Source organism: Fusarium oxysporum, chromosome VIII (assembly GCF_013085055.1).
Source record: "Fusarium oxysporum Fo47 chromosome VIII, complete sequence".
Classification (NCBI taxonomy): domain Eukaryota; kingdom Fungi; phylum Ascomycota; class Sordariomycetes; order Hypocreales; family Nectriaceae; genus Fusarium; species Fusarium oxysporum.
In genome coordinates, this window is record NC_072847.1 from 2,671,032 (window position 1) to 2,696,848 (window position 25,817).

A 25,817-nucleotide genomic window follows, 5' to 3' on the forward strand; every position below is an offset into this window, starting at 1 on the left:
GGGAGCAGAATAATAACACTCTAGTATTGGAGATAGCATACGCAAAGCTTGTTAACTTCAGCAGGCTAAAAAGACAGAATGAATAAAATTCCCTAGTTCGACCTTCGTTCACAAGTACATGGTGCTTGTCATGTCCTCCCCATCCTAGGATATCTAGCATTTTCACAAGTGTGCTTGCCGGCCAATATAGCCGTGGTAATAAATTTCGTTTCCTTTAAACAGACTGTTACAGTTAAGTCGAGCCCTTTTCGGGCGTAGAAAGTTGTGTGTGGGGCCCCACGTCTTTGATACTGGTCGAGGAGTTGCTCGGGGGAGCGTCCTTGATACTCTCGGGTACCGTTAGCTGTGTCTTCTGGTCTTTCACCTTATTTGATTCCGCTTCTGTGCCCGTCTTTGCTTCTCCATCCATGGCATCATTCGAAAATCGACTCCTCGGCGTGACAAATACATCTGTTGCGACAATGCTCTCTCTGACCACGCTTGGTGTAAGAGGGACTGTTGGGTACTCGGCGACTTCAGCAGCGTCGTCATGTTTCGAGTGTTGTTGACCAATCGCTTCGTGCATTAAAGCAACTACTCTATCACCCAAGCTTCTGGAAGACTGTGGCCTCGACATCTCCCTGTCCGGGACATGCAGGTGAGGCTCCCCCTTCATGTTGCGGATCTCTCTCCCCAGTGCTTGAAGCTCGGTATATCCAGATTCGGAAGGGCGAATCCCCATTTCGGGATATTCCATACAAGCTGAACTTAAGGCAGCATGTCTTCTGAAATGATCTTGACTGACACGATGTCTAATACCTTTGGATGGGATAATCCGTCCCATCTTTGACTTGACCAGCTCACCAAATTTGGTCGAAAAAGACCGTGGCAGAGTACGTGCACGCTGCTTTGCCTCATCAAGGGGCGCATCTGTGGCCCATCTAGTCTGACCTTCAGACGTCACATGCTTGACCGCAAAATCTCTGGGATGCACTCTGTCTCTATCTGTCGCGTTCTTGTTCCTCTCCTCTCTATTGTGGGACGGGAATCTGGACCAAGACTTCGGAGGCCCCGCGAGTCGTGCTAACCTCATATCTCCTGCTGATTCCCCTATCCTAGGTCGCATTGTGGCAACCCAGCGCTCAATGAGCCACTTTGAGTTCCCTGGCGAGGACAGCTCATCCGTTGTGGGAGTTAGTTGAGAGACCTCTCGTCTCGTATCCGAGACACTGCTGGTGCTATTTCTAGCTGCTCCTAGGTCATTTATTGACCTGTTGGAGGACTGACTTCTCTGGCTCGGCTTTGTTGTGCTTAAATGAATACTGCTGCTGTGTCTTCTCTCAACTTCAAGTCTGATGGCCCGTTGCCACAGGTCTGTCGCGCTCTCTCGGCGCTTTAATCCTGGCTTGTGATACTCCTCGGTTGGCAGCCGACTCATGTGAGGTCGAATGCTCAAGTTCGAACGACCCTTTGACCTGTCACTCGCTTCTCTTTCGTGCCCTCCCAATCTTTCCACAGGGTCGAGCAGGTAATTTTGCCCTTTGGGTGGCGCAGAAGAGCCCTCTTTGTGTCGGAGGTCAATGCTATCAGATTTCGCCCTCAGGTGGCTCGGAATTGCCAGCTGGATTTTGCTTCTAAAGGATTTGTGGACAGTTGGTGGCAGCGAAGATTCGGAGAACTCCTCACGGAAACGTGTAGCCACTCTTTTCTCCGGTTTCTTCAGTGCTAATGCTTCACTGAAACGTCGCCTAATGGACCCGAGCTCAGCCTCACGTTGCAGGAAGCTGGCAGATTCTGATTGAGCTAAGGAGGTCGTGTCTTGTGGAGCCTTCACTGGAAATTCAGCACTGTGGATGTTTCCATAAGACTGAGACCTTATCTGGGGCACGTCGGTATTCACACTCTTGGAGTTGTGGTCATTGGCATTATCCTGGTCTTGGGAAGAAGTATGGCTTCGCCCTTTTCACCATGTTAGTCATTGAAAAGTGGTGGTTAGAAATCGCTTACATTTGAACGGAGATAGCTCCATGCTATCCAGGTCCTTGGGGTCAAGTTTATAAAGATTCTGCTGAGATCGCATTGGACTAGGCTGTGACTTTGATGGGTCACTTGAAGGCGTGTGGTCGGTAAATGAATTGAGAAGGGCTGTTACAGCAGGGCCCCATGGCAACTCTCCAGATAAGCTTGATATTTCGTAGCGATCATTCTTTGCATTGAAATTGGACCGAGAGTATGTTTCTACCGTGTTGGGTATGTCAATAATGGTTGGTGCATGGGGTATATTTGGATTTCCATTTGCTGGTGTCTCTCGAGGCTCTCGGGCGTGATCCCCCTCCGCCCGTTTCAGTGAAGAAGTATTGTAATCAGTTGGCTTAGTATCTTCAGTTGGTTCTAGTCCATCTTCTTCGTCAAGGAAAAGGGTTGAATTGTCCCTTGAGCGGAGGCCCTGGGCTATGAGCCATACGCCAAGAGCAGAATGCCCATCTCCTGAAGAAGCATGACGGCTGTTGAAGCTGCTGTCTAGTCCCAGAATACGGTCGAGACGCCTAGTGCCGTTTGACAGCTGGAAAGATTTCTGAGAATGTGTGAAGTCACCGTCTTCGCTCGCTGAAACGTGCCTTTTGGGGTAAGAAGGAGAGGGCCTTGAATGCACGTCATCTTTTCTCCAATCATCAGCGCCGTTAATTGACTCTGATTTCTGTGAAAATGTTCTTTGTGGCCTATTTTCACCTTGTTGAGAAACTCGACTGTCTTGATGCGTGTCCTGATCGACCTGATCCGAGTCGAGTTGAGTAGAATGTCCATTGCGAGAAGAAGACTTGCTGACGCCGAATTCAATAGCATCTCGCGGTCCAGAATTAGGCAAGGTCACATCAACGGCTGAAGCCATACACCGGATACTGTTCGTGGGTTTACTCTCAATGTGATCATCCGACTCATCTGACTTGAGTTCATCCTGAATCCTTTGGTGCATGATGCGCTTCAATTCGGCTCTGCGTGCAATCTCCTCTTCACTGTTCCCAACAGAGACATGGGATGGGTGGTCTCCATTGTTGCTATGCGAGATGGTGCGAATGAGCTTATTGCGTACAGTATCAAACGCAGTGCTGGACTTCTTTGTTGGTTGTGCTCGATCTTGATCTGGATCTGAATCTGAATCGTCGTCATCCACATGCTGACGTATGACAGAGCCGCTTTCGAAAGAACTATTGCGTACTGGTATTGCCCAAGCCGTGTCCGGCAAACCTATGAGGGACTGTCGATTCTTCTCACTGCGTTCTTGATGCTCTTCCTCAGTAGGGGGAGCCAGAACAGGAATCGGCTGGAGAGCTACATCGTTTGCGGTAGATTCCGAACTCTGCTTACTGCGTTTTGGGATCTTGCAACAACAAAGGAGTTTTGAGAGGTCGAAGGAAGGCATTAGTGAGGCTTTGGAGGATAGGGGTATTCTTCCAAGAAACGACCAAAAAGCAGTGAAGGGTCACCAAAAGAAAGAAGTCATGAGGGTCGTCCAAAATGAAGAGTGTTGATGAAACAGGAATGCCTCTTCCTGGAGAGTTCGAGTGGAAGCCTGGTAGCGTTTGGTTGAAGCCATCACGACTTCCACGTCTGTTTCTTCCTATCTGCCCACCTACACCTTGCTCATTGGAAGGTGCAATGCACTCACCACGAGGTCAGCCTGGAGAGTCAAAGTCACTTGATCCATGCTGCCACCTGTTGGAGAAGGAGACGACCTTTCATCATGCTGTTATGACTTTCTCAATCGACATTGTTACTGATTTGTGTTGTTTGAGCATCAGATCTCTCTTTATCAGAAACAACACACCTAACCTAGAGCTGCACCTTATTATTATATTTCCTGTTATGAGTCGCGTAAGTAGGCAGTGTAGAACAAATTTTATCGTAGAGCAATTAATCAGTTTTCTAGTGAATCCATCTTCTTGAAAATGTATGAAGTTTTCGGCACTCTCCTTGATGCACCTTGGCTTGTCATACGTAGTCCAAATCCTGTAAACTCCGAAAATTTCCGGTGTAAGCGCAATTCCTACAACATCACAACAACACAACGCTAAAGCACGTGGTCGGTCTCCAGTACGATAGGCCGTTGCAAACCATGAGTAGGTAGACACCGACACCGTTGAACGAAAAATTAGGACACGTCCTCTTGTTGGAGGCTACGAATGGTCGATCTTCTCAACAAAGTGGGTTGCAAAACGACGCCAAAGGCCGATCTGCGGCGAGGTAGAAATTGGCCTCAGCACTTCTTCCTGCTTCCTTTGCTCCATTGTAGCTCCTGAGAGAAGAGAAAATTGGTTGATGAGGTGATTGACATCCAAGCACGCAATTCGGGAGCCGAGCAAAGATTCATTGAGGCGTACTAGCCCCATTGTGCCCTGCGAGAACGGTGAATACCCCTGCCACAAGCTGCAGAGCTGCTGCAAACTGCCCCTCCATTAGCGCCCACCGACAGCCCGTGAGCCGTGGAAAGGGCCCTGAAAATCCACTCCGGCAACCGCCTCCTCCGATTAACCAACCACCTCATACCGTAGTAGGCTAGGTACGAATACGCGAGATTCGAGGTGGATGTTGTTAGAGGCTCCCGCCTGAGTTGTACAGTCCTGTAGCAGTGGCAGTGGCTAGAGTGGCCGTCAGTGGCAGGCAAGCTACTCCTACACTTATCGGTGAAGTGGGTAAACGAATGGTAAGATATCTCGAGTGCTCCGGCGCCAATCAGATCAGCGGCGTAGCTTTCCTCGACCACTTTTTTACCCCTCCCCCGCTTTCGGCCTGGCTTGGTTGGTCCCCTCTGATTTTTCGTCTGAGCAAGCTCAAAACATTCTTCTACTCTCGACTCCCAACTTTTCTTCTCTTCCTTTTTCCTTTCTTCTTCTTCATCTCACTCTTGCCCTTTGCTCTATCTCGAAAAGGATCTTTCAATTGATCCAATTTGGCACAGACAAGGGCTCTTAACCACTTTGTACGTGAAGCTCTTCACACTTCTTCCGCCTTTCTCAACTCCCCGCCAGCTCCCCTCCATCCAGTCCAGTCCAGCCCTGCTCGATTTCCTCCGCCCCTCTCCCCGCTGCTACCCCCGCCTGCACCGTGCTCTCAACCAAAGATTCAAAATAAAAGACTAACTTGACAACAATAGTTATAACCAAAGTAAGAATCAGAAGCAGTTGAATCAACCGCCAAGATGGTTCAGTCCGCTATCCTCGGTTTCCCCCGTATGGGTGTTAACCGTGACCTGAAGAAGGCCACCGAAGCTTGTCAGTCTCCCGCAAAATCTCTGACTCGTGTCATCATCGACTAACCAAACTTTAGACTGGGGTGGAAAGATCTCTCAGTCCGACCTCCTCGCTGAGGCTAAGCGCCTCCGTCTTGCTCACTGGAAGATCCAGCAGGATGCCGGTGTCGACATCATCCCCAGCAACGACTTCGCCCTCTACGACCAGGTCCTCCACCAGATCCAGGACTTCGGTGTATGTATCTCCCTCACCTTCGAGTCATAGAACAACATTTGCTGACCCACAACCTTTAGGCTGTTCCCGAGCGATACACCAAGGATGGCCTTGACCCCATTGACCAGTACTTCGCCATGGGCCGTGGTCACCAGAAGGAGGGTGTCGATGTTCCCTCTCTGGAGATGGTCAAGTGGTTCGACTCCAACTACCACTACGTCAAGCCTACCCTCCAGGACAACCAGACCTTCAAGCTCACTGATAGCCCCAAGGCTGTTGCTGAGTTCAAGGAGGCTAAGGAGGCTGGCATCAACACCCGCCCCGTCCTCGTTGGTCCCGTTTCTTTCCTCCACCTCGGCAAGGCCGACCGTGGCCAGTCTGTCGAGCCCATCGACCTTCTTGAGAAGCTCCTCCCCGTCTATGAGCAGATCCTCACCCAGCTGAAGGAGGCTGGTGCCGAGACTGTCCAGATTGACGAGCCTGTCCTCGTCTTCGATCTTCCCCAGAAGACCAAGGCTGCCTTCAAGCCCGCCTATGAGAAGTTCGCCAGCCTTGGTGACAAGATCCCCAAGATTGTCTTCACCACCTACTTCGGTGACATCGTCCACAACCTTGACCTCCTCCCCAAGGACGTCTATGGTGTCCACATCGACCTTGTCCGCAACCCCGAACAGCTCGAGAAGGTTCTCGGTGCTATCGGCCCTAACACCATCCTCTCTGCTGGTGTCGTCGACGGCCGCAACATCTGGAAGACCAACCTGAAGCGTGCTATCGAGACCGTTGAGACCGCTATCCAGAAGCTCGGCAAGGATCGTGTCATTGCTGCCACCTCCAGCTCTCTCCTCCACACCCCTCACACTCTTGCCAGCGAGAAGAAGCTTGACCCCGAGATTGCCGACTGGTTCTCTTTCGCTACCGAGAAGGCATCTGAGATTGCTCTCATTGCCAAGGCCGTCACTGAGGGCCCTGCCTCCGTCCGCGAGCAGCTTGAGGCTAACGCCAAGTCCATCAAGGCTCGTGCCGACTCTCCCCGAACCAACGACCCTCAGGTCAAGGAGCGCCAGTCCAAGGTCACCCAGAAGGACTACGAGCGCAAGAGCGAGTTCACCACCCGTATCAGCCAGCAGCAGAAGAAGCTGAACCTTCCCCTCTTCCCCACTACCACTATCGGATCTTTCCCCCAGACCAAGGAGATCCGAGTTCAGCGAAACAAGTTCACCAAGGGTGAGATCACCGCTGAGGAGTACGACCGCTTCATTGAGAAGGAGATTGAAGAGAACATCAAGATCCAGGAGGAGCTTGACCTCGATGTCTTCGTTCACGGTGAGCCTGAGCGTAACGACATGGTTCAGTTCTTCGGTGAGCGATTCCAGGGTTATGCTTTCACCACACACGCCTGGGTTCAGTCCTATGGTTCTCGATGCGTCCGACCTCCCATCATCGTCGGTGACATCTCTCGACCTCAGCCCATGACCGTCAAGGAGTCCAAGTACGCCGTCTCGGTCTCCAAGAAGCCCATGAAGGGTATGCTTACTGGCCCCGTCACTTGCCTTCGATGGTCTTTCCCTCGTGACGACGTCCACCAGTCCGTCCAGGCTGAGCAGCTTGCCCTTGCCCTCCGTGACGAGGTCGTCGACCTTGAGAAGGCTGGTATCGACGTCATCCAGGTCGATGAGCCCGCTCTCCGTGAGGGTCTTCCCCTCCGCTCCGGTGAGGAGCGTGATGCCTACCTCAAGTGGGCCGTCCAGGCTTTCCGCCTCTCCACCGCCGGTGTTGAGGACGCCACTCAGATCCACTCTCACTTCTGTTACTCTGAGTTCCAGGACTTCTTCCACGCCATCGCTGCCCTCGATGCGGACGTTCTGTCCATTGAGAACAGCAAGTCTGATGCCAAGCTCCTCCGAGTCTTTGTCGACTCTGAGTACCCCCGCCACATCGGACCTGGTGTCTACGACATCCACTCTCCCCGTGTCCCCAGCGAGCAGGAGATCAAGGACCGCATCGAGGAGATGCTTCAGTTCCTTAAGCCCGAGCAGCTCTGGATCGACCCTGACTGTGGTCTCAAGACCCGTCAGTGGAAGGAGACCAAGGAGGCGCTTGCCAACATGGTTAACGCCGCCAAGTACTTCCGTGCCAAGTACGCCAAATAAATGCCAACCCATAATTGTATAAGAGGTTGATGACGGTGATGAAGGCGTATGAGGATTGTGTTAATAGCATTTTTGTGGAGGCTGTTCTTCAAAACAGCTACGATTTCAACATCGGCGTTTGGGACTGGCCTAAAAAAGGGACCAGATATGTTTGTGGTAAAATCCTAAAAGTTAACCTGTGGATTAGGATCTGGGTACGGCTGGTTTGGCGAGCATTCAACATTTGCATATACCCTCCCGATTGGGAGCAGATGAGGGTCTAAAATCAACAAATTGACCTATTTTTCATGATGATGATGAAACTTTTGTTCCTTCTCTATAATTGCTGTGAATGGTTATGATATGATAATGTCTCGTTAGTGGTTCAATGAGTAGTTGTAGGTATTATGTGAGTCTTTCCATGCCATGGTGTTTTGGTCTGATGCAATTGAAATTTCTCACGTGCACACGCGTGGATGAGCTATCAAGCCCCACGTCACAACGCGCTTCTTTGTTATCCTTGTCTTTCAAGCGAAGATGTCAATTTATGCTTAACTTCTTCAACATTGAGGATTCATACTTCACATGTGACCTCTGACGCGATGCGCCACTACTTATCAGGATGCCTCCGATTGTAATACTTGATTCTGACGACGAAGATGAGGATGGCAGCTTTTCTCCGCCCCCAAATATACAGGCACCATTCTCATTTGGACCAGCCGGAATTGAAGCTCAGACTGAAGCTGCAAATGATTCTTCTGGAGGTGTAAGCCGTGCGACGACATCAACAAACCCGTCATTCTTTCAAAATATTTACAATGAGCAGAATGATGCAGCCCGTGGATATGTTCCAGAACCGACAGCCAGATCACATGACCAGGATCAACATTCAATCTCAAGCTCTGAGATGACAACGCCAGCACCTTTCAAAAGAACGGTAACGGGACTTATTGAACCCTCTTCAATGCCATCTGCAAGAGACCAAACAACAAAAAGAGGACAGACCAATGGAAACGGCCCAGATGAATGGACTCAGGCCTCAACACCAGGCAGAAGAAAGGCACCCATAGCTGTTATGGACGATATGTGGGATGTACCAAGTTCACCTGATGAGCGTCCTGTTAGGCCCAAGATAAAAGTCAAAGTCAAGAGTTCGAAGGCTCAGTCTGATTCCGCCTCTGACTCTCGTCACACGCAAGAGTCGGACAAGCGAGGAAAGACTCCAAGCTCAAAGTCTGGGCGATCAGATGGTTCGCCTTCAGGCAAGAAGCGTAGAAGAGTCAGCCATCCAGAACCTTCTTTCCAAGGTTCCAACGAAGTGGACTTGGTTGCTATACCTTTCAGTTATGAAAATGAGGGAGAATACCATGAATCCCAGCCAGCACCAACACCCAGCATGCTCCCGCCAACATTACCAGTCAATCAAGACGATTCTTTTTTCATCACCACAAACCCGCTTACTGATGCCCAGAAGCTGGAGTACGAGAGTGTGCAATTGCCTTCTAGTGACAGCCAGAATCACCAACTCCCTCTGGTCCGTCAGTTCGAAATCAATCTTGCGTCAAGCGGAGATGCAACAAACATCAATACACCCAGAAGCCATGCTCATTATCTCATGAGTACCGCTCCTCCTCCGCCTTCAAGTGTGATGGATCCAAATAGAGCAGCAATCGGACAAGCCACTGGAAACAGGTGGGATTCATCTCCTGACGTCATCTCCGCCATCGATTCGCCTCCCAAACAAAAAGCAACGAGACAACTAGAGCAAATAAGGAATGGTGACTCACCCAAGCCTGCAAATGATGAGACGACGGATGAACAGCAACCAGAACAACCGGAGCTTCCAGCCATGCAAGAAGAAGCGTTTGATAATTATGAGCCTGACAAGGTAACAAAGACAAAGAAATCTAGGGGTCGGCCAAAGAAGAAGGCCATCGAAGAGCCCATAACAATGACAGAGGCACCTTCACCTCGACCAGAGGTTGTCACGCCTGTCACGAAACCCAAGAAGAAGCGTGGGAGGCCAAGAAAGTCAGATCAGACAGACACAAGGGAGGAGAGTCCAAAGATTGATCCGTCAGCATCTACAAACGATGCGTCGCTATCTGAAGATGCTGTGCGGCCAGAGAAAAGGCCCAAGATAGACATCGATGAGTCCGAAAGCAAAGATGAGCTAGCAGATGAAAGCGAGATGGAGCCCTCGCCGAAGAGCAAGAGTCGAGAAAGTTCTATTTTGAAGGAATCCGATCCAAACATCCTTGCCAAGTCTGTGTCTCGTTTGGACGATGACGCGGCGTCGAAAGCTTCAGATGCTGCAACAGAAGAGAAGGAGGAGAAGCCAGAGAAACGAGCAATCACAAGCAGAAGCTCAACACCCTCCAAGGGATTGTCAGCAATCATCAACAAACCCGTCTATCGAGTTGGGTTGAGCAAAAAGTCGAGGATTGCGCCTTTGCTGAAGTGTTTGCGTAAGGAGTAAGGACTGTTGGCTTTTTGGGACTCAGCGAGGATGGTGGCTTGGTGATTGCATTTTTGGCGTTGCGTGGCTTATTTCTGGTCTATGAACGACCTTGGCTTGCATTCGATATCCGTTGCTCAGGGAGGTGAACTTGTAGGCGGTGGGTCAAGATGCCCGCCTTGATTAAGCATGGCGTTCTGGTAATCATATTATGGACATCAGGGTAATAGTAGCTAGGACCATGATGATAGACTACTTGCTTCTGCTTACAATAGAATATATATCGAAAGCACGTTTACTGTTACCTTGTAGCCAACATAAACCAACAATCTGTGCATTCATTTGCGTTGCTTCTGTCATCAGCGAGGATGCTCTGTCTTCAATCCCTGAGTTCAAACAGAGCCCTTCTGTCATCTGCCTCCCATGCCGTTAGCCGGATGAATTGGTATCAAACATCAGCTCTTTATCTCTATTCAGTGAGCTAATTGTTGATCCAGCATAACATTTTTTGTTTGACTGCTATTGCTTGGTGTATGCCTGATCAAACCACAATTAGAGCAAACGGCTGACAGCATCACGACCAGAAAAAGCAATAAGAAGCGATAACAAACAAACACGAAGATCAAACCAAGAATACTCATCAAACAGAGAGACAAAGAGGTTTCCTGGAAAAGTATAAATACCCCCCAGACTCTCCCACCTTTGGATATCCTTCCTTCTCATTAACGACAACTCCACATACACACTCTACTCTGATCTACTCACAACTACTCTACACTCTACAACACATACACAAAACTTAATAAAACGCTCTACTCAATACACTATTCATCATGTCTGACGTCGAGAAAACCATTATCCCCATGATCAAGGAGACTACGAAGCTTTCATATGTGCTCTGTATAAGGTCCATAGTGACTGGCCAGCAGGCTGAATGTCAGATGCTCAGCAGAACGTGGCAGTAGTGAGATGAAATGAGTAAATTTCTTATTCATGAGGACAACCAGTTTTGGTGTTCCCGTTATCTTCTGTCCTTTTCAGACTTCAGTCTTCTGTTTCGAGGTATTCATATCATCCACCCCTGAACAACTACCCAGATGTGATAGCTGAAGATAAATCACTAATTCCCAATAACGCCCATTCGTAATGCATGCATGCTTCTGCATTTGGTTCCCGGTTACCAACCATCCAAAATCGACATATACCTTTCCCAATAATCACTTGGCCACCTGATATTCCTGCTTATTCCACCAACACGCAATTGGGCAGATTCTGTTCAAGTTAATTCTCATCGTCCATTTGATGAATGTGCTTCTTGACAAACTCAAATGACGAGAAAAATATGGCGTTCACAACGCATGACCGGCTCATAGAAACTCCTAGGCCACGGTACATGTGACGCTTAAAGAATTCGATCTTTGGCGCAGGCTCGACCTTTTCCCCCTTGGAATAGAGTAACGAGTTTCGCTGGTAGATGCTCTTGGCTGAATCGATTGGGTCTGTCAATTGTGAGTAAAAGGAATTCACAATATGGTGCAGCTCAACTTACAGATCATCGCCCACGATACTAAACCACACATACCACCAGCAGCAACAACAGCCACTTTGTTACTGTTGGGATGATCGCCAGCCAATGTGTTTCCAATTTGTTTCCCGCTTTCATACACCATAAAATAGATAGCAGTGCCTAATGTGTCACGAACTGCAAATTGTTAGCCAGTGCAGAAACCGCGTCATTCGAGTGGCCACTCACGAAGATGAAGCTTCAGGCCAGTATACAGACCAAAAACACCCCGGTGTTTTATGATGTTCGCCATTGTCCGCAACGTGCCCTTGTTTTGGTAGCTAGCTGCCACAGCGTGACTACCTTTATTGGTCGAACCGCGTTCAGCAAGCAGTACAGAGACCTGCGCACTGAGCTTAGTGAGCTCGAAAGGGCAGGCGAGAAAGGTTATACAAGAGCCAGCGGTCGCACCAGCAGCGCCAAAGCATGCGACCGAGTAGAGATTCGGATATGTGCCAGGACGATTAACATGGCCAATGATATCAAAGCCGAAGTTGCGCTTGACCCAAGCTGAATAAGAGTATTTGGCACGTTGGTAGATCGAAAAGGAGACGGTGCGGACAAGCGTTATACTTGCCATCGGTGCTGTGACGCCTTCAATGTCGGGTTAGTCAATTGCGAACGACTACACCCTGTCAATTGGCTGCAACATACCTCGAAAGAAGCCGCCAAGCTTCTCAGCATGATATGTCTTGCGAACACAGTCGAGGAATCCATTGTAGTGGTAGGTTTGCATGCGCGTCTTGACGCTGTCGAGTGGGAAAGCGGCGAGGGTAGAGAATACGCTGGAAGAGCTGGCTGCGATTTCGGTTCGGTATCGTTTAACAAAACGGTTGGAAGGGCTATTTTTCGGTACTGCAGAGACGGCGGCACCCGTTGCAGTCAAAGCCGTGGTCTCGCCATCGCGTCGCCCTCCAGCGCCTAGAGGCATGCTGATGGCAGAAGTTGTTGCTGGAGATAGTGACGACAATTGCGATTGATGGCCTGTGACATCTTGGTGGGCCAATTTAGCTCCAGTGGTCATTGCTTCCTCCCGCTCTCCGGGATAGAGAGCGAATGGACCTCAAACCGGAGCACCGACGAGAGGATACGGGCGTGCGCAGCCCAAGAGGTAGAATATAGATGTAGTCGAGGTATAGCTTTATTTAGAGGCGCGGTCGAAACACGGCCTATCGAGAGCAGCCGTAGGGTCCATTCAGACGTGAGGCACCGGAGAGTCGAGTACAGGTACAGAGACGTTTGAATGGAAAAAGATGATCGGGTGGGTTTAGAGGACCCAGATCGGGGGTCGGGAGCGGAGCGGCGTCGGGATATCGGTGGTGTGCGGCTCTTCACTTATGTCTCTGCACGGGCTCGGGCGTCCGGGTGCCCTCGGCAGAGGACGGCGACGACAACGGAAGCGACGATGCTGATGGTTGCAGTTCCTTTACACAGAAGATCAATTAATGGGAAAAGATAAGAAGAGGAGAGTTGGAGGATTAAGGTCTGAGGCCAAAGGTGGAGATTGATCTAGTATGGGCAGCAGGTACTGACCTTACCTTATGGTACGAGTTAATTGGTAGGAAAGGTAAGGTAGATCTTGACGGGAAGGAAGTGGTAATGGAGGACGGCAGGCGCAGGCGCAGGCGGGGGAGAGGACGGGTCATGCCTGCCTCCCGGACTTGCTACTTTTCTTCGGTGTCAAACTTCCAAACCAAACCAAACCAAACCAAACAGCCCCTCGGACGGGAAGGAACAGCCCACCCAGGTTTCAAGGTCGCGGGGTTTGACCGAGCAAACGCCAAAGACACAATCCAACCTCTTTCTTGGTTCCTGGCTCCCTCCCGATGAGACCTCTTCGAAGATCGTTTAGAGCTTCCGTGCCCTGTAATTGATCCCTCTCGTTCCCTGCGAGCTGCTGTGTCTCAGTGGGTGTATCATCTGCTGGCTGGGGGCGTTCATCACATGTTTTTGGGGAAATACTTGACTTTATACTACGACACCGACTTTCTTTCACCAAAGCTTCAATTTGATTCCTTGTCAATATTAAGACTCGAATACTCTCGTTATTAACTCCTCAGCCGAGATAACATCCGTCGGCCCATTTCCGCGGAGGCAATAACACAGCCAAAGTCTCAACGTCCAAATTATGACCCGATATCCCATGTCATTAAGCGGACTTCAATGTCCGGGTAAGTTAGATTGTAACCGTTAGCTACCTTACTTAGCGTTCGCCCAATAACGACCACCGTAAATCCTCACCCCGCAATCATAGTGAGATGATTTGGGGTTGGACAACCGCGTTAACCTCAGTACGAAAGGACCTCTCTTTGGCCGCTCCATTGTTGTGCTTCACAAACGATCACCACCACCAGGGCCTCAAAACTCCCAAGATCGACGCCTCTCGATGCATTCAGCCGTTGAGACTTTTGGCTATCATGCATCATGCCTTAAAGAGTAGTTGACTCGGCAGGATAAAACCAACCATTACAACCACAATGATCGCGAATAAACCATGTATGGAAATGCACACATCTAACACATGAGCAAGCAATTTCTTGCGCGAATGCAGCTGTGGCTTAGAGTTTATACAAGTGTTGGTTGTCATCTTGACAGCTCGCACGCTGATATACTGGTACTGTAATTTATTCTACTCGGAGGACAGACGTCATCCTTCCTCTCATGAGGATTAGCAAGATGACGAGATCGCCATGGTAGACCTGCACACGTCTCTCACTCGTGGGGTCACTGATGTGAGGTCTGCAGCAGGGCTCGGCTTGCCTCTGGATGGTCTGTTCTCCGGCGAGCTCCAACTAGGAGAGCTTGACGAATCCCAGATCCAAGGTCTTCTAGACTACATATGCCACACGCCTGTGTCTCTGTTGACTCAAGATCCGGTTGCTGTCTCAGCTGGAGTATCCTCTGCCGGGGTTGCCTGGCCCGTGGTACCATTATTAGGAGTATCATAGCTTGACAGCAGACGCTCCTCTTCCTTCTTCGAACGGACAGCCTCTGTCTCTTCACGAAGCTTCTGCAGGTTCCAGACATCGTCATCGTCATCATCATCGTCGGAATCATCCTCATCTCTCCACTTGCCACTCTCGAACAGAGCACGGCCAGTGTTCTCCTTGGCCTTGCGGGCTTGCTCCTCGGCTGCCTTCTTGTCGAGGCGATCCTTCTTCCACTTCGCGAAAGTCTCGGGAGTGACTGGCGTAAGAGTACCGGTCAGTTTGTGTCGCTCAGACTCCAAGAAGTCCTCGAGTGTGAGGGTCTTGAGTGGTGATTTGTCCATAAGCGCCTTTTCTGCTGCTCTTTGCTCCTTAGTCTTCAGGACGAATCTAAGTTGATGTTAGTGTAACTGCCAAAATATTTTGATGGAAGAAGCCATACCCAGGTGGCAGCGCATGCTTATACTTGCACTTATCTCCTCCGTTAGGGCAAATCCAGAACCAACCATACTTGCCATCCTCAATGGCCTCGATGAAGTATTTGCACACTTTGTCGGTTGTGGTTTGCTGGTTGCCCTTCTTTGACAAAACGACACTTCGCAATTTGTCTTCGTCCCAGTCTGCTGAAGTTTCGGCCTTCTTGTTCTCCTCTTCGTCTCCTCTTGAATCGTTGTACAGGTTCTTCTTTTCTGTCTTACGCTCAACAGAAAGGTCGTGTGAAAACTTGCACTTCTTGCCCTTCTCACAGTTGCCTTTCTTGTAAAAGATACACACAACTGTCTTGGGATCAACGCCAAAAGGCACCTTCTGAACTTGTGCTGGTTTGTTCATCATAGCCTCCAGATCCCTCTTGGCTTCTTCGGCCGCCTTCTTCTCACGCTCACGAGCCTCCCTCTCGGCCTGTTTTTTCTTCTCCTCAGCTGAGCCACTGTTCTTGAGGTTCGCCTGCATGCGCGAGATTTCCCTCTGAGCAGCACCTCCCTTCTTGTTTTTCATACCGAAAGTTCGGTCCTCGACCGTCTTTGTGGCCTTCTTGGCCACGGGCTCCTTACCCTTCTTGGGAGGCATGATGGGCAGTTGGTGGCGGGGTAATCGTGGGTATCAAAAAGATATTCAATGGGATTCGGACGATCGTGAGGTCCGTCGCGGGTTTCTGTTGACGTATATGCCCACGATTTCGTGTTGGGAATGGCGAGAGGCTAAGCCACCAAATCTAGGTTGAAAAAAAAGACGAATGTCGAAGATTGCTGATAGTTGGTGGGCTGGGCTGCCTTGGTGTGGAGGATGAAGTCACAGCTAGTCACGTGTCTGCCGCCCAAGACTTTTCTTCGAGGGCAAGTGGCTCAACGTGTATAAGTGATTAATGATGTCTGTGTTGCCAGGCAAAGTATTATCGCTTATTCAATAGAAATCAAGTAATTTACTTTCTCTTCGTATTAATTGCGATAGGAACTAATTCTTGTCCGGGATGCGAAAACAGAACTGCGTACATAATGAAACAAAAAAGTTATTCTCACCTAGAAACTCACTCAGTCGCTCGCAGTGGGGATAGTGAGTCGGGAAATCTTTCAACTGCGGGCCGCGCTAAGAACCCCAGCAAGAATACGTACCTGTCTCTGCAACGCGGACACTTTAGAGCTCCATCTGGCCAGTTGAAGCTCCATATCCAACATCTACAGATACAGCCTCGCGTCCATCCCGCAGCACTGTCACAGATCACTCAGAGCATTGACTCAATTCTGGTTTCTATTCAAACGACTCCCTTCTGAAATCAATAGTCGGTTTGTACCATCAACGCTTGAATGCTTGCGCACAGGACCAAGTGCTGATCGAGAATCATCTAGCTCCCCAAGCCTACGCAGCTTCCCTTCCATTTCCTTCATCACCGCAAACATGATCTCAGACGGCGATCTCTACCGACTAGCCATTTTCTTTGGCACTACGGCAATGATTCTCATTGTTCTCTACCACTTCCTCGAAGTCAACGCTGCGAAAGATCCGATTGAAGCCGGCAAGGAGGGAGCGTCAAAGTCACTATAATTGCACAGTATCACGATTACTGCGCATTGTAATTTTTTACGAGAAGGGAATATCCAGTTTGCAGCAAAGACTGCTCGGCGTTAAGGAGAACTCTTTGGACGAACGATTCCGCCTATTCGAAAAGCAGAGCTTGGGTTCCATACAACTAGACTAGGGGGGTTATTTAGATCTTTTGCTGGGAGGTTTTCAGCTATCTGCAATGCAATACTGAGAATCTTTTCCAAAAAATTATCTCAGTCGACTTGAAGTGAAGGCAACTGGGATAGGAGACTTGATGGTACACGCCAACACCAGCCTATCACAGATCATATTTGCCTAGCATGAGCTATGCACGCATCCTTAGGCAGATTCTGCTAAGCAAAGAACAAACAACACATCTTTGTAGCCGTTTGTTTCCCTCCTTAGAATTGCGCTCGTTTGTATTTGTGACAGAACTCTGTCTTGTCTGTGCAAACTGTCCCTTTTGACGCATGTCCCTATTCGCATTGTAATTGGTGCCAGATGTTTACAGTGTGGCGGTGCGAGGCTTACTGCTACCAAAAGAGACTAGCTTTCGCATAGCGCCACATCCAGACCCGCGCGCATTGAGCTGATTAGGCAGTAGAGGGCAACAGAAGGAGCAGGAAGCAGCGCCCACCCCGTGTTTTTTCTGTGCCTTTGTTTCCCTCCCTCCCTTGTCTCCCTCTTCCTTTCAACCGTCACCCAACTTCACTCAGCTCCCAACTTCAACCGATATACGCCCACTTCTCAACCCAGCCCAAGCAATTTCTTCTTACTCGGCCGCCTTAATAACTCTTGCGCGCCTTTTATTTCTTCTCAAGTCTACCAGACGTTTATTACCACCTTCTCTTCAACCCCCATTCCACATTCGCGACTTGCGCCGTCATCGAGCTCTAGTCTTCACCATACTTAATCGCGTCTTTGACACCAAATCGCACGTGTCATTCGATATCTTCTGCTGATTTGACCAACTGCATCAGCTTGAACAGCAGATACAGCTTCTTTCTCACGGGCCTGTCCTTCTCAGCCCGTCTTTGACCTACTCTTACCAACTTTACAAACACACATCATCATGTCCGGCAAGCTCGACCAAGCTCTCGACGATATCACCCAGGCCCAGCGCCGTAGCGCTCGCCGCCGACCCAACCAGCGCCGCGGTGCCGGACGCCCTGCTGCGGCCGCACCCGTTGGTGGTATCCAGAAGAGTACCAAGCCCGCACGCGGTGCCGGCGCAAAGCCTGCCCCAGCCAAGGCTACTCCTACCAACAGTGATAGCAAGATCATTGTGAGCAATCTGGTAAGTCGCAAACAAGGATTTCCAATTGTATTCATATACTAATACTCCCAATAGCCTAAGGACGTCTCGGAGCAGCAGATTAAGGTATGTTTCCGTTGCGGCCCTTGAAGCCCTCGGACTTTGTTCGACCTTTTCTCCTTCGCCGCTCTCATTTTTGCCTTCGAAGTCGCGTCTTTCCGACCAGTTTGTCGACTTAGCCTAGGCCTGGAGCTATCGGACGCCCATTCTCCTTCTTTGACTCGGTAAAACCTGGAATATGGTACTATGTCAGAAGTTGAGATGACCCTTGTCGCGTAATGACACTGTAGGAATCGCCTGGTCAGCGTTCCTCGCTTATGTAGCGCCGACTTTTCAGGGTAGAGGCTTGTCATAACGATATGCGTATTTTACCAGCCAACGGCCAGCGAATTCCTCCGGATGAAACCTTTTGGAATCCCGCATCTACTTTAGCGAGCAAGCAGTGAGCACATACAGCAGCTATCCCTCGCAGATCTTGAGACAAAGTTGTGTCGGCTTGAACGAATCCCCTTTTGGGGAGAACAGCGGGTTGCTTGTCTATTTTTCAGCATATTCTCGAATACTACACTTGTAGTATACTTGGGCTGGGTCCAAGTTGTGGGTTACTATTTGAATGAGAGCCATGTGGGTGTGGCCTGGTGCGCTTAAACTGATCTCAAACCCTTGCTGAGCGGACCGAGGGCTCTGTTTTTGTCTCACTGCTCTGCTTGCTAGCTGTCAACCAACATGATTTCCAAATCCTGGCGGCGTGATACTCTCCCGGAACTGGAACGACCGAGGCTCGATGACGGAATGACGATTTTTGTTCAACTACACTTCGGAAGACTAACGCTATTTTCCCCCGATAGGAGTACTTTATCCAATCCGTTGGTCCCATCAAGCGAGTTGAGCTCTCCTACGGCCCTAACTCTCAAAGCCGCGGTATCGCAAACGTGACCTTCCACAAGTCGGATGGCGCTAGCAAGGCCTTCCAGAAACTGAACGGCCTTCTTGTTGACAACCGACCTATCAAGGTGAGCTATATTGGCACCTCCAGTTGCATCAGTAACTAATTTGAACAGATCGAGATCGTTGTCGGAGCTGCCCAGGCTGATAAGGTCATTCCTACCGTCAAGACGCTTGCTGAGCGCACCACGTACGTGAAATACGTTCCCCTGTTCCAGACAATCACTGACCAGCGACATAGCCAACCTAAGGCTCAACCCAAGTCCGCTGCTGCTGACAAGCACAACGCCGGTGCCGCCAAGGGTGCCGCTGCCAAGGGAGCTGCTGGCAAGAAGCGCCGTGGTCGCAACAGCCGTCCCGCGAAGAAGACCCAGGAGGAACTCGACTCGGAGATGGCTGACTACTTTGACGCCTCGGCCGCCCCTGAGGCCAGCAACAACGCTGCTGTGCCTGCACCCGCACCAGCTGCTACTGGTGATGCTGACATGGATGAGATCGCTGTATGTAATGTTGTCCTTGATCTGCACTGTTGATACTAATTACGATACTAGTAAATTCTCCAAAAGCGCCACGACGATGGCATGAGACAATAATAAATTACAAAAACAAGGGACCTGGTATTTTATGGACACTTTGCGGAAGGATACGGTGGTTACCCGGTTTAGTGCTGCGGCAGATTGATCCGAAATGAAAGAGGAAGAGAGGCCTTCGAGGTCGAACAGCGGAGCAGCTGGTTTTGCATTTGTTACTGTTTGGTCTCAGTTCTCACCCTTGACACGTCGAACTTATCAGTTCGGCAGCCATGTCTTAACGTTGCTTAGCAGCAACCGCGAGACCTGGAAATTAAATTGCACTGTACAATAGATGGAATAAGAAAAGCTCCATATACACGAATCTCTGTGAAGATATGATGACATCTATTACCCATGATAAAGTATACGAAGGATTCGGTATGGTTTCTCCCCAATTATTCTTTGTTGTTGAGACATCCCAGTCACTGAACCGAGACTGGTTAACTCGTTCGTATCTGGGACCGGTCAATCACCATTTCTAATCCTAATACAACGCCCATGCCAAGTCATGAAGGGGTCCAAACGCAGACCTGCCTCAAGCATGAGCCTTGAAATCACCAGGATACCTTTCGACGATCACATTGAACAGATTTTCAACACAATAGTGAACACCGTGGGCTTAACAGTTTTTCCATTTTTTTCTTCCATATCGTAACAGGCAATGTAGTCTTAACTACATATCCGAAAAATAAGCCTGCCTTGGTACGGCACAACGCCAAAGTTACCCAGCCTAATCCTGTACTGTAGTTCAGAAATGCTCCTCTTTGGCAACGTCAAACATTCATAATTGAGAGATTTAGTCCTTCTTCTCGGTGGAAGCGGAGGCAGCGGCGGGGGCGGCCTCCTTCTTGTCGTCGCCCTCGAGGGCAGGCATGTCGTCGTCGTCATCCTCTTCGTCGAGCTCATCACCAGCGCCCTCGGCACCAGGGAAGCCAGCACCGCCACCTCCCAACTTGGAGAAGTCGATACCGCCAAAGTCACCACCCATGTCTCCCATACCAGGCATGCCGCCTATTGAAATTTGTTAGTCATAGGGTTCTGCGAGGCGCAATCAATTGGGATTTGTAATAGACTTACCCATGCCACCGAACTGAGAGAAGTCGTCCTCAGGGGCCTCGTTCTGCTCATCCTCGTCAACCCACTTGTCGAAGTCGGTCTTGAGGAAGTGGACGCGCTTGGAGTCCTTGAGCAATCTGGGCCAGTACTCCTCCTTGAGCTCCTTCTTTTGCAGCTTTATCTCAACATTCTTGGCAGTGTGGTTGATCTTGCTCTCAGCGGGGTCGATCTCGCCCCAGAACTCGAGCTCGACATGGTACTTCTTCTTGAGAGTGGATGAGGTGCCGGTGAAGGTGAGCTTGGTAGGCTGAAGGTCGAGAGTAAGGCTGTCCTTGGGCACATCAGGGACAGAGATGGTAAGGTAGATGAAGTTCTTGGAGGCGTCGGCGACGGAGGATCGCTGGGCCCAGAGGACTGCGGGAGGTTAGCGGGTGAATTGCAAGTGATACTGAGTGTATGCGCAGAATGCGATCAAGATTGTAGCCGTGGAAAAGATTATCGGCAGATTGCATCTTGAGAGCGGCATCGGGAGAGGGAGGGGGAATACGAGCACAAGGGACGAGCAATGACATACCTTCGGGGTAAACAGTGTCAGACATTGTGAAGGTTGAAGTAAAAGGGTATCTTATCGTATCGTAAAGTTACGTGAAGGAGGAAAAATCAGACAGAGAAGAGAGAGAGAGAGAGATAAGGAGAAAGGAGGCGAAAGATGTTGCAGATGGAGATGCAGATGCAGCAGAGAAAGAGAAATGGAGACGGAATGGATGAGTTTTTGGTGGGCGGAGGAGGTGCAGCTTTAGCTTCTGTACCTAGGCTAGCAAAGTACGCAGCGGGCAGTACCTAAAGTGAGAGGTAGGCAGGGCGTACTTCATTCAATTCGCCTTGAGGCTTGCACGTTTGTCTGGTCACAGGCGGGATGGTAGAATGTCTAAGAAGGGGAGAGAATAGAGGGGCAATTGATCAGCAGATACCTCAGCTGTCACTGAAGTATAGTGCTATCTAAGGTACTCCCCTACCACAGCTTTTGAGTGCCCACTCTGACGTTTGCCCGCCCCCTTGAAAGTGGCCAGCTTTTCTCCACTATTACTGGGCTGTAGCTCCTAGAAGGTGCTGGAGCTTTGTCACCTCAGTTGGAGGTTTGCTGCGTACAAGCAGCTACGAGATGTATCCAGATGCAAATCCAGATGCAAATCCAGTGCGAATTTAGCTCAATTCTTAGTCTTCTTGCATGAGACTCGATAACAATCCCTTTTTAAACAATCAAAAGCCATTTAGTGTAGTGGCTCTTTATCTCTGGATTAGCAATGGCAGCCTAGTCCTACACGCGGCCGGCATTCGATGGCGGGGTAAGCACCTCACACAGCTGGGCCGGAGGCGAGCCAGTGCTGATCTTGGTGCCAGGTTCCAGGGAAGCTCCAGCGGACCTCTCACTGAAACCCCTCCAGTCCCTGTTTTTGCTCGCGGGCCAATTAAACCTCGGCCTGCCTATCACCTCAGCCTTGAGGCTAGTATCGGGCGAGCCTCACCACCATGACCCAACATCATCAACGACTGGCTGCGGCTGATTCGACGACATCAAGACGTTTCGAGGTCTGGTAGTACTACGGGCAGTTTAACAACTTTTCAGCTCGAACATACAGATCACTGTACCGTACTTGCACCTCTACACGAATTCTACTCCGCCATTTGGCCATCTTTACAGTTGCGTCATTGGCGCAGGCATTTCCTACTTCCTTGTCCATCCAACCGCCGCCATGGAAACATTCAAATCTCTATTTGCGAAGCCTGATCCTCAGGCCCAGGTACACACACCGATCTATACCTAATTCCGTATCATACTCTAACATGTCTGGCTGTAGATGCGCAAATGCAATGCGTTGATGAGGCAAAACATCCGCAAGATCGATCGAGATATCCAGACTGTGAAACAAGTCGAATACAAGACGAAGAACCTCATCCTCCAAGCCGATAAGCGAGCCCAGCGCGACCCATCTCGCGCCAAGCAAGCCCAACAAGAAGTTCGCGACTTTGCTCGTGAGCTCGTTCGCGCCCGAAAGACCTCAGCACGCCTCATCACATCCAAGGCACAGCTCAACTCGGTGCAGATGCAGGTGCAGGAGGCCTTTGCTGTACGAAAGATTGAAGGGTCCATTCGAGCGAGTGTCGGTATTATGAAGGATGTTAACTCGCTTATCCGTCTACCGGAACTGGCTGGTACCATGCAAGAACTAAGTGTGGAGTTGATGAAGGCGGGCATCATCGAGGAGATGGTCGAGGACTCGCTTCCTGCTGACGGTGACATGCTTATGGAGGACGAGGAGGCCGACGGAGAGGTTGACAAAGTCTTGGGGGAGATTCTCAAGGACCGCAAGCAGCCCGCTCTGCCTGTGGCGCCTGTACCGGAGCCACAGAAACCCCAGGAGGAAGAGGAGGAGGAAGAAGATCCAGAAGCTATGATGGACCAGATGCGCAACCGGTTAGAGGCGCTTCGAAGTTAGTATACGTTTGGTGATGAGGCTTGCTTGGTTAGCTGTTGTTCGAAGATGCCAGTTGTTCTTCATCATGGGAGGAGTTGGGGGAGTTTGGCGTATCTACAGTTTTGGCATACACTCGATCCTACAAAGACTTGTTGAGGACTATAGGATTGGCATTACATTGTCCGTAGTTTGCACTACGACGAGATATATAACCGTGTTTCATGATATTCTTTTATGCCACTTGTTATGATCACCATCTGAGCTCTCGTTCCAGCCTCTGTCAGCTGCCCACTTGCTGGGGGTGAATATCATATGCACTTCACACAACGTGCCTGTAACGTTCGCATCTCCTGGTTTTGTAGACTGACCGTGCTTCGAGTCAGTCTCGTTGCGTATTGTACTCTCTGAAAGAGTAGCATTAGCTTACGGTTCGCTCTTGGAGAGTCACTGAGCACCAAGTCCGAAAGCCCATGTGGCAACGTCGCGAATAGTAAGGACACACAACGAAGTTCGGGAACTTCATGCTTTAATATGTTCCGGTATCAAGTTAGGCTCATTACGGATGCCTCATACCTCCTTGAAAGAGCAACCAACACTCCCGATTTGCTATTGAACGTGTAACTGAATACTGAGACTATACGTAATGATGATAAGTGCATGGATGTAAGAACTGCGGAACGCCATTCGAACCAACTATCAACGATGCTCTACCCTACTATACTTCTTTATGAAGGATACTGCAGTGTTTACTGGGTGTTTCCTTGTCGTTGAGTTGCTCAGAGAGCAAGTCCACGAATCCAATAGTCAACATATACATCGATGTTCAGCTTGCGATGTGCTAACATATAAACTTGTGTAGTAATTTAGCTCCCTATGCTAAGTTCATCATATTTTTCTTCCGTTTATGGAACTTTTGTATCTAGCAGGCACAGTGGCCATTGTGTCTATCCACGAGCAAGTTCAGCTAAAGTGAAAGAATCAGGTCAAGACTCTTGCTAGAACTCAAGCTCAACCTACTAGGTTCCGGGATGATATATGCTCTAGTCTTCCGTCTTGACTAAAAACTGTCAATGCGGATAATTGTTTATCTTTTGTTCATTGAGGGTGTGGATAGCTACGGGCGAAAAGGACAATATGTTTGCTGTCTCTTCTCACCCCATTGTGGCATAACTAGCAAAATTGATGTGCAAACGGTATTGTAATCGATAGACTAGATGCAGATTGATTTGTTTCCTTGAGCTTGTGCCATAAATACAATCATTGAAAGGATGTTTCCCACAACTCAACTCCTCTATTTCATCACATCAACAGATGAACCTTCATGCCCAAACATTATCAACGTGTCAAATAATATCAAATATTTAATCAGGTGATACCATGTCTGGTCCAATTCCAAATCCATCGATTATATTCATAATTGCGCATCCAGATCTATTATCTGCGATGTATTTCAGTATCATGTACATATAGTGGCCTACCCTAAAGCATATACTGCATCAGGTGAGCGATGCCCAACCACCAATACTTCAGAAGCATTGTGATACGGGGAACAACTCTAGTCTCGGCCGAATGTTGGGTTACCCGATGTCATCGCGGCGAACGAGGGGAAACAAGCAAGTTTGACCGATGTGTTGTTGTTCACACCGGATAGTCACATCCGCAGATGGCCTCACTTCACCGCAATCAAGCCGCTGCCACAACCACAACCACAGTACCTAATTTGAAAAAAATATCCATCGCCTAAGCTGTGGCACCCTACAGTCACATCACAGAATCAATTAAAAACTTTTCTTATGTGACTCATTTCCAAGGACAGCTGCAAGGGACCAGACCAGATATAGCTGCTGTCGTGTAAGTTAGACCCGCCAGCTCAACACTTTGTCGATGGAGAATGCGCGCCAACTACAAGCCAGCGCATATGAGCAGGTCCGTATAACCTGAATATTGGGAAAGTGCATGCATGAGGGTTATTAGTGTCGTTGCTGTGAGTAAATGTATCTGCATGGCTGGTTTCAAAAGGCGGTATGCTGGCCGGCCAGAGGGCCTGTATGGCTAGCTGAGTTGATGCGGTGAAGCTTGAGTGTAGCAGAATCTTGAAACACATTGATCGGTGTAGGATAAAAGAGTCAGGTCAAGTCAAGTCGACTCGAGCTGCATATGCAGCAGGGCAAGGCTGCATGAGAGAACGCACACGCATTGCAGTGCAGTTGAGGGCGTGTTGTTATCTCTTTTACCCGGCACTATCTATTCACTGACACTGACACTGACACTCAGCATAACTGACCGCTTCTCAAAGCACGATTCAACAAAGTGACAACTCACAAACAAGATTAATACGAGAGGACATTTGCAGCTTTAGGAAAATTATATTCCAATAAATCAGTAGATTAACCAGGGAATCATAGGGTCAAAGCATAACAAACACTAATTGTTTTCCCCCCCTCTTACTCAAACATCAGGCAAGGGCAAAAAGTAAAGTGCCGTCTCATTGCTCGTGTTCATGTTCATGTCCATAGCGGGAACTAAGAGGATATTCCCTCGTGGATCGATTCCTTGGCTGAGAATCACCCATTAAACCCTGGGCAGCACCTAGGTTTTGCTTCTGCGTGGGGGGAGAAGAGGAGACTGTGGTGGGATGTGATAACAAGACAAGGCCAAGTGTGATGTGATTGATGAGCTAAAGCAACGGATGCGAGATCATCGGGACGGTACGGCAAGCACCTGATCCGAGCCTAACGCTCTTGCCGCGTGAGACATGCTCTAATTATACAGGGGCAAACAATTTCAAGTTCAAAGTGTAAGGAGTTTGTTGGTTATGGCTTTGTTAGGCCTTGTATCGGCAGTTTGTTTGTTGTATTGAATAGCGGCATGGCGCTGTCACGACAAATCACAT

At 49.4% G+C, this 25,817-nt stretch overlaps 8 protein-coding genes across 8 annotated transcripts; 4 read left to right on the plus strand and 4 right to left on the minus strand.

Moving 5' to 3' along the window:
- Positions 1-232: 232 nt before the first annotated feature.
- Positions 233-3,400, minus strand: FOBCDRAFT_205497 (uncharacterized protein; the record flags this gene model as incomplete). Its single annotated transcript, XM_031187970.2, has 2 exons — positions 233-1,938; positions 1,987-3,400. 2 exons carry the CDS (start codon positions 3,398-3,400, stop codon positions 233-235), a joined length of 3,120 nt encoding a protein of 1,039 aa, XP_031035235.2.
- A 1,418-nt stretch (positions 3,401-4,818) lies between these two features.
- Positions 4,819-7,893, plus strand: FOBCDRAFT_230029 (cobalamin-independent synthase). The gene is made up of 4 exons (XM_031187968.3): positions 4,819-4,957; positions 5,132-5,249; positions 5,305-5,462; positions 5,522-7,893. Exons 2-4 carry the CDS (start codon positions 5,177-5,179, stop codon positions 7,589-7,591), a joined length of 2,301 nt encoding a protein of 766 aa, XP_031035233.1. The 5' UTR covers positions 4,819-4,957; positions 5,132-5,176; the 3' UTR covers positions 7,592-7,893.
- A 219-nt stretch (positions 7,894-8,112) lies between these two features.
- FOBCDRAFT_230031 (uncharacterized protein) lies at positions 8,113-10,317 on the plus strand. Its single transcript, XM_031187966.3, has one exon. The coding sequence runs from the start codon at positions 8,193-8,195 to the stop codon at positions 10,047-10,049; it is 1,857 nt and encodes a 618-aa protein (XP_031035231.2). The 5' UTR covers positions 8,113-8,192; the 3' UTR covers positions 10,050-10,317.
- Positions 10,318-11,006: 689 nt separating this feature from the next.
- FOBCDRAFT_49723 (mitochondrial carrier domain-containing protein) lies at positions 11,007-13,060 on the minus strand. The gene is made up of 4 exons (XM_031187962.3): positions 12,247-13,060; positions 11,782-12,186; positions 11,578-11,730; positions 11,007-11,527 (listed from the first exon to the last, which is right to left on the minus strand). Exons 1-4 carry the CDS (start codon positions 12,614-12,616, stop codon positions 11,310-11,312), a joined length of 1,146 nt encoding a protein of 381 aa, XP_031035227.1. The 5' UTR covers positions 12,617-13,060; the 3' UTR covers positions 11,007-11,309.
- Positions 13,061-14,174: 1,114 nt separating this feature from the next.
- FOBCDRAFT_49735 (uncharacterized protein) lies at positions 14,175-15,759 on the minus strand. Its single transcript, XM_031187960.3, has 2 exons — positions 14,962-15,759; positions 14,175-14,909 (listed from the first exon to the last, which is right to left on the minus strand). The coding sequence occupies exons 1-2, from the start codon at positions 15,585-15,587 to the stop codon at positions 14,459-14,461; spliced, it is 1,077 nt and encodes a 358-aa protein (XP_031035225.1). The 5' UTR covers positions 15,588-15,759; the 3' UTR covers positions 14,175-14,458.
- A 1,484-nt stretch (positions 15,760-17,243) lies between these two features.
- On the plus strand, positions 17,244-19,720 carry FOBCDRAFT_49743 (uncharacterized protein). Its single transcript, XM_031187958.3, has 6 exons — positions 17,244-17,856; positions 17,911-17,940; positions 18,723-18,887; positions 18,936-19,009; positions 19,061-19,319; positions 19,371-19,720. Exons 1-6 carry the CDS (start codon positions 17,632-17,634, stop codon positions 19,371-19,373), a joined length of 756 nt encoding a protein of 251 aa, XP_031035223.2. The 5' UTR covers positions 17,244-17,631; the 3' UTR covers positions 19,374-19,720.
- Positions 19,721-19,949: 229 nt separating this feature from the next.
- FOBCDRAFT_230038 (Hsp90 cochaperone SBA1) lies at positions 19,950-21,496 on the minus strand. Its single transcript, XM_031187957.3, has 3 exons — positions 21,022-21,496; positions 20,469-20,861; positions 19,950-20,402 (listed from the first exon to the last, which is right to left on the minus strand). The coding sequence occupies exons 1-3, from the start codon at positions 21,044-21,046 to the stop codon at positions 20,188-20,190; spliced, it is 633 nt and encodes a 210-aa protein (XP_031035222.1). The 5' UTR covers positions 21,047-21,496; the 3' UTR covers positions 19,950-20,187.
- A 481-nt stretch (positions 21,497-21,977) lies between these two features.
- On the plus strand, positions 21,978-23,180 carry FOBCDRAFT_263494 (Snf7-domain-containing protein; the record flags this gene model as incomplete). Its single annotated transcript, XM_031187955.3, has 3 exons — positions 21,978-22,037; positions 22,088-22,249; positions 22,307-23,180. 3 exons carry the CDS (start codon positions 21,978-21,980, stop codon positions 22,943-22,945), a joined length of 861 nt encoding a protein of 286 aa, XP_031035220.2. The 3' UTR covers positions 22,946-23,180.
- Between the last annotated feature and the right edge of the window lie 2,637 nt (positions 23,181-25,817).

Coding starts and splice junctions, on each gene's coding strand:
- FOBCDRAFT_230029 (XM_031187968.3), top strand. CDS start 5,177: ATGGTTCAGTCCGCTATCCTCGGTTTCCCCCGTATGGGTGTTAACCGT. Junction 5,250..5,304: donor GAAGAAGGCCACCGAAGCTT/GTCAGTCTCCCG, acceptor ACCAAACTTTAG/ACTGGGGTGGAAAGATCTCT. Junction 5,463..5,521: donor ACCAGATCCAGGACTTCGGT/GTATGTATCTCC, acceptor CACAACCTTTAG/GCTGTTCCCGAGCGATACAC.
- FOBCDRAFT_230031 (XM_031187966.3), top strand. CDS start 8,193: ATGCCTCCGATTGTAATACTTGATTCTGACGACGAAGATGAGGATGGC.
- FOBCDRAFT_49723 (XM_031187962.3), bottom strand. CDS start 12,616: ATGACCACTGGAGCTAAATTGGCCCACCAAGATGTCACAGGCCATCAA. Junction 11,731..11,781: donor TGGCCTGAAGCTTCATCTTC/GTGAGTGGCCAC, acceptor AACAATTTGCAG/TTCGTGACACATTAGGCACT. Junction 11,528..11,577: donor AGTATCGTGGGCGATGATCT/GTAAGTTGAGCT, acceptor CACAATTGACAG/ACCCAATCGATTCAGCCAAG.
- FOBCDRAFT_49735 (XM_031187960.3), bottom strand. CDS start 15,587: ATGCCTCCCAAGAAGGGTAAGGAGCCCGTGGCCAAGAAGGCCACAAAG. Junction 14,910..14,961: donor AAGCATGCGCTGCCACCTGG/GTATGGCTTCTT, acceptor ACATCAACTTAG/ATTCGTCCTGAAGACTAAGG.
- FOBCDRAFT_49743 (XM_031187958.3), top strand. CDS start 17,632: ATGTCCGGCAAGCTCGACCAAGCTCTCGACGATATCACCCAGGCCCAG. Junction 17,857..17,910: donor AGATCATTGTGAGCAATCTG/GTAAGTCGCAAA, acceptor TACTCCCAATAG/CCTAAGGACGTCTCGGAGCA. Junction 19,010..19,060: donor ACGCTTGCTGAGCGCACCAC/GTACGTGAAATA, acceptor CCAGCGACATAG/CCAACCTAAGGCTCAACCCA.
- FOBCDRAFT_230038 (XM_031187957.3), bottom strand. CDS start 21,046: ATGTCTGACACTGTTTACCCCGAAG. Junction 20,862..21,021: donor TGACACTGTTTACCCCGAAG/GTATGTCATTGC, acceptor AACCTCCCGCAG/TCCTCTGGGCCCAGCGATCC. Junction 20,403..20,468: donor CTCTCAGTTCGGTGGCATGG/GTAAGTCTATTA, acceptor AAATTTCAATAG/GCGGCATGCCTGGTATGGGA.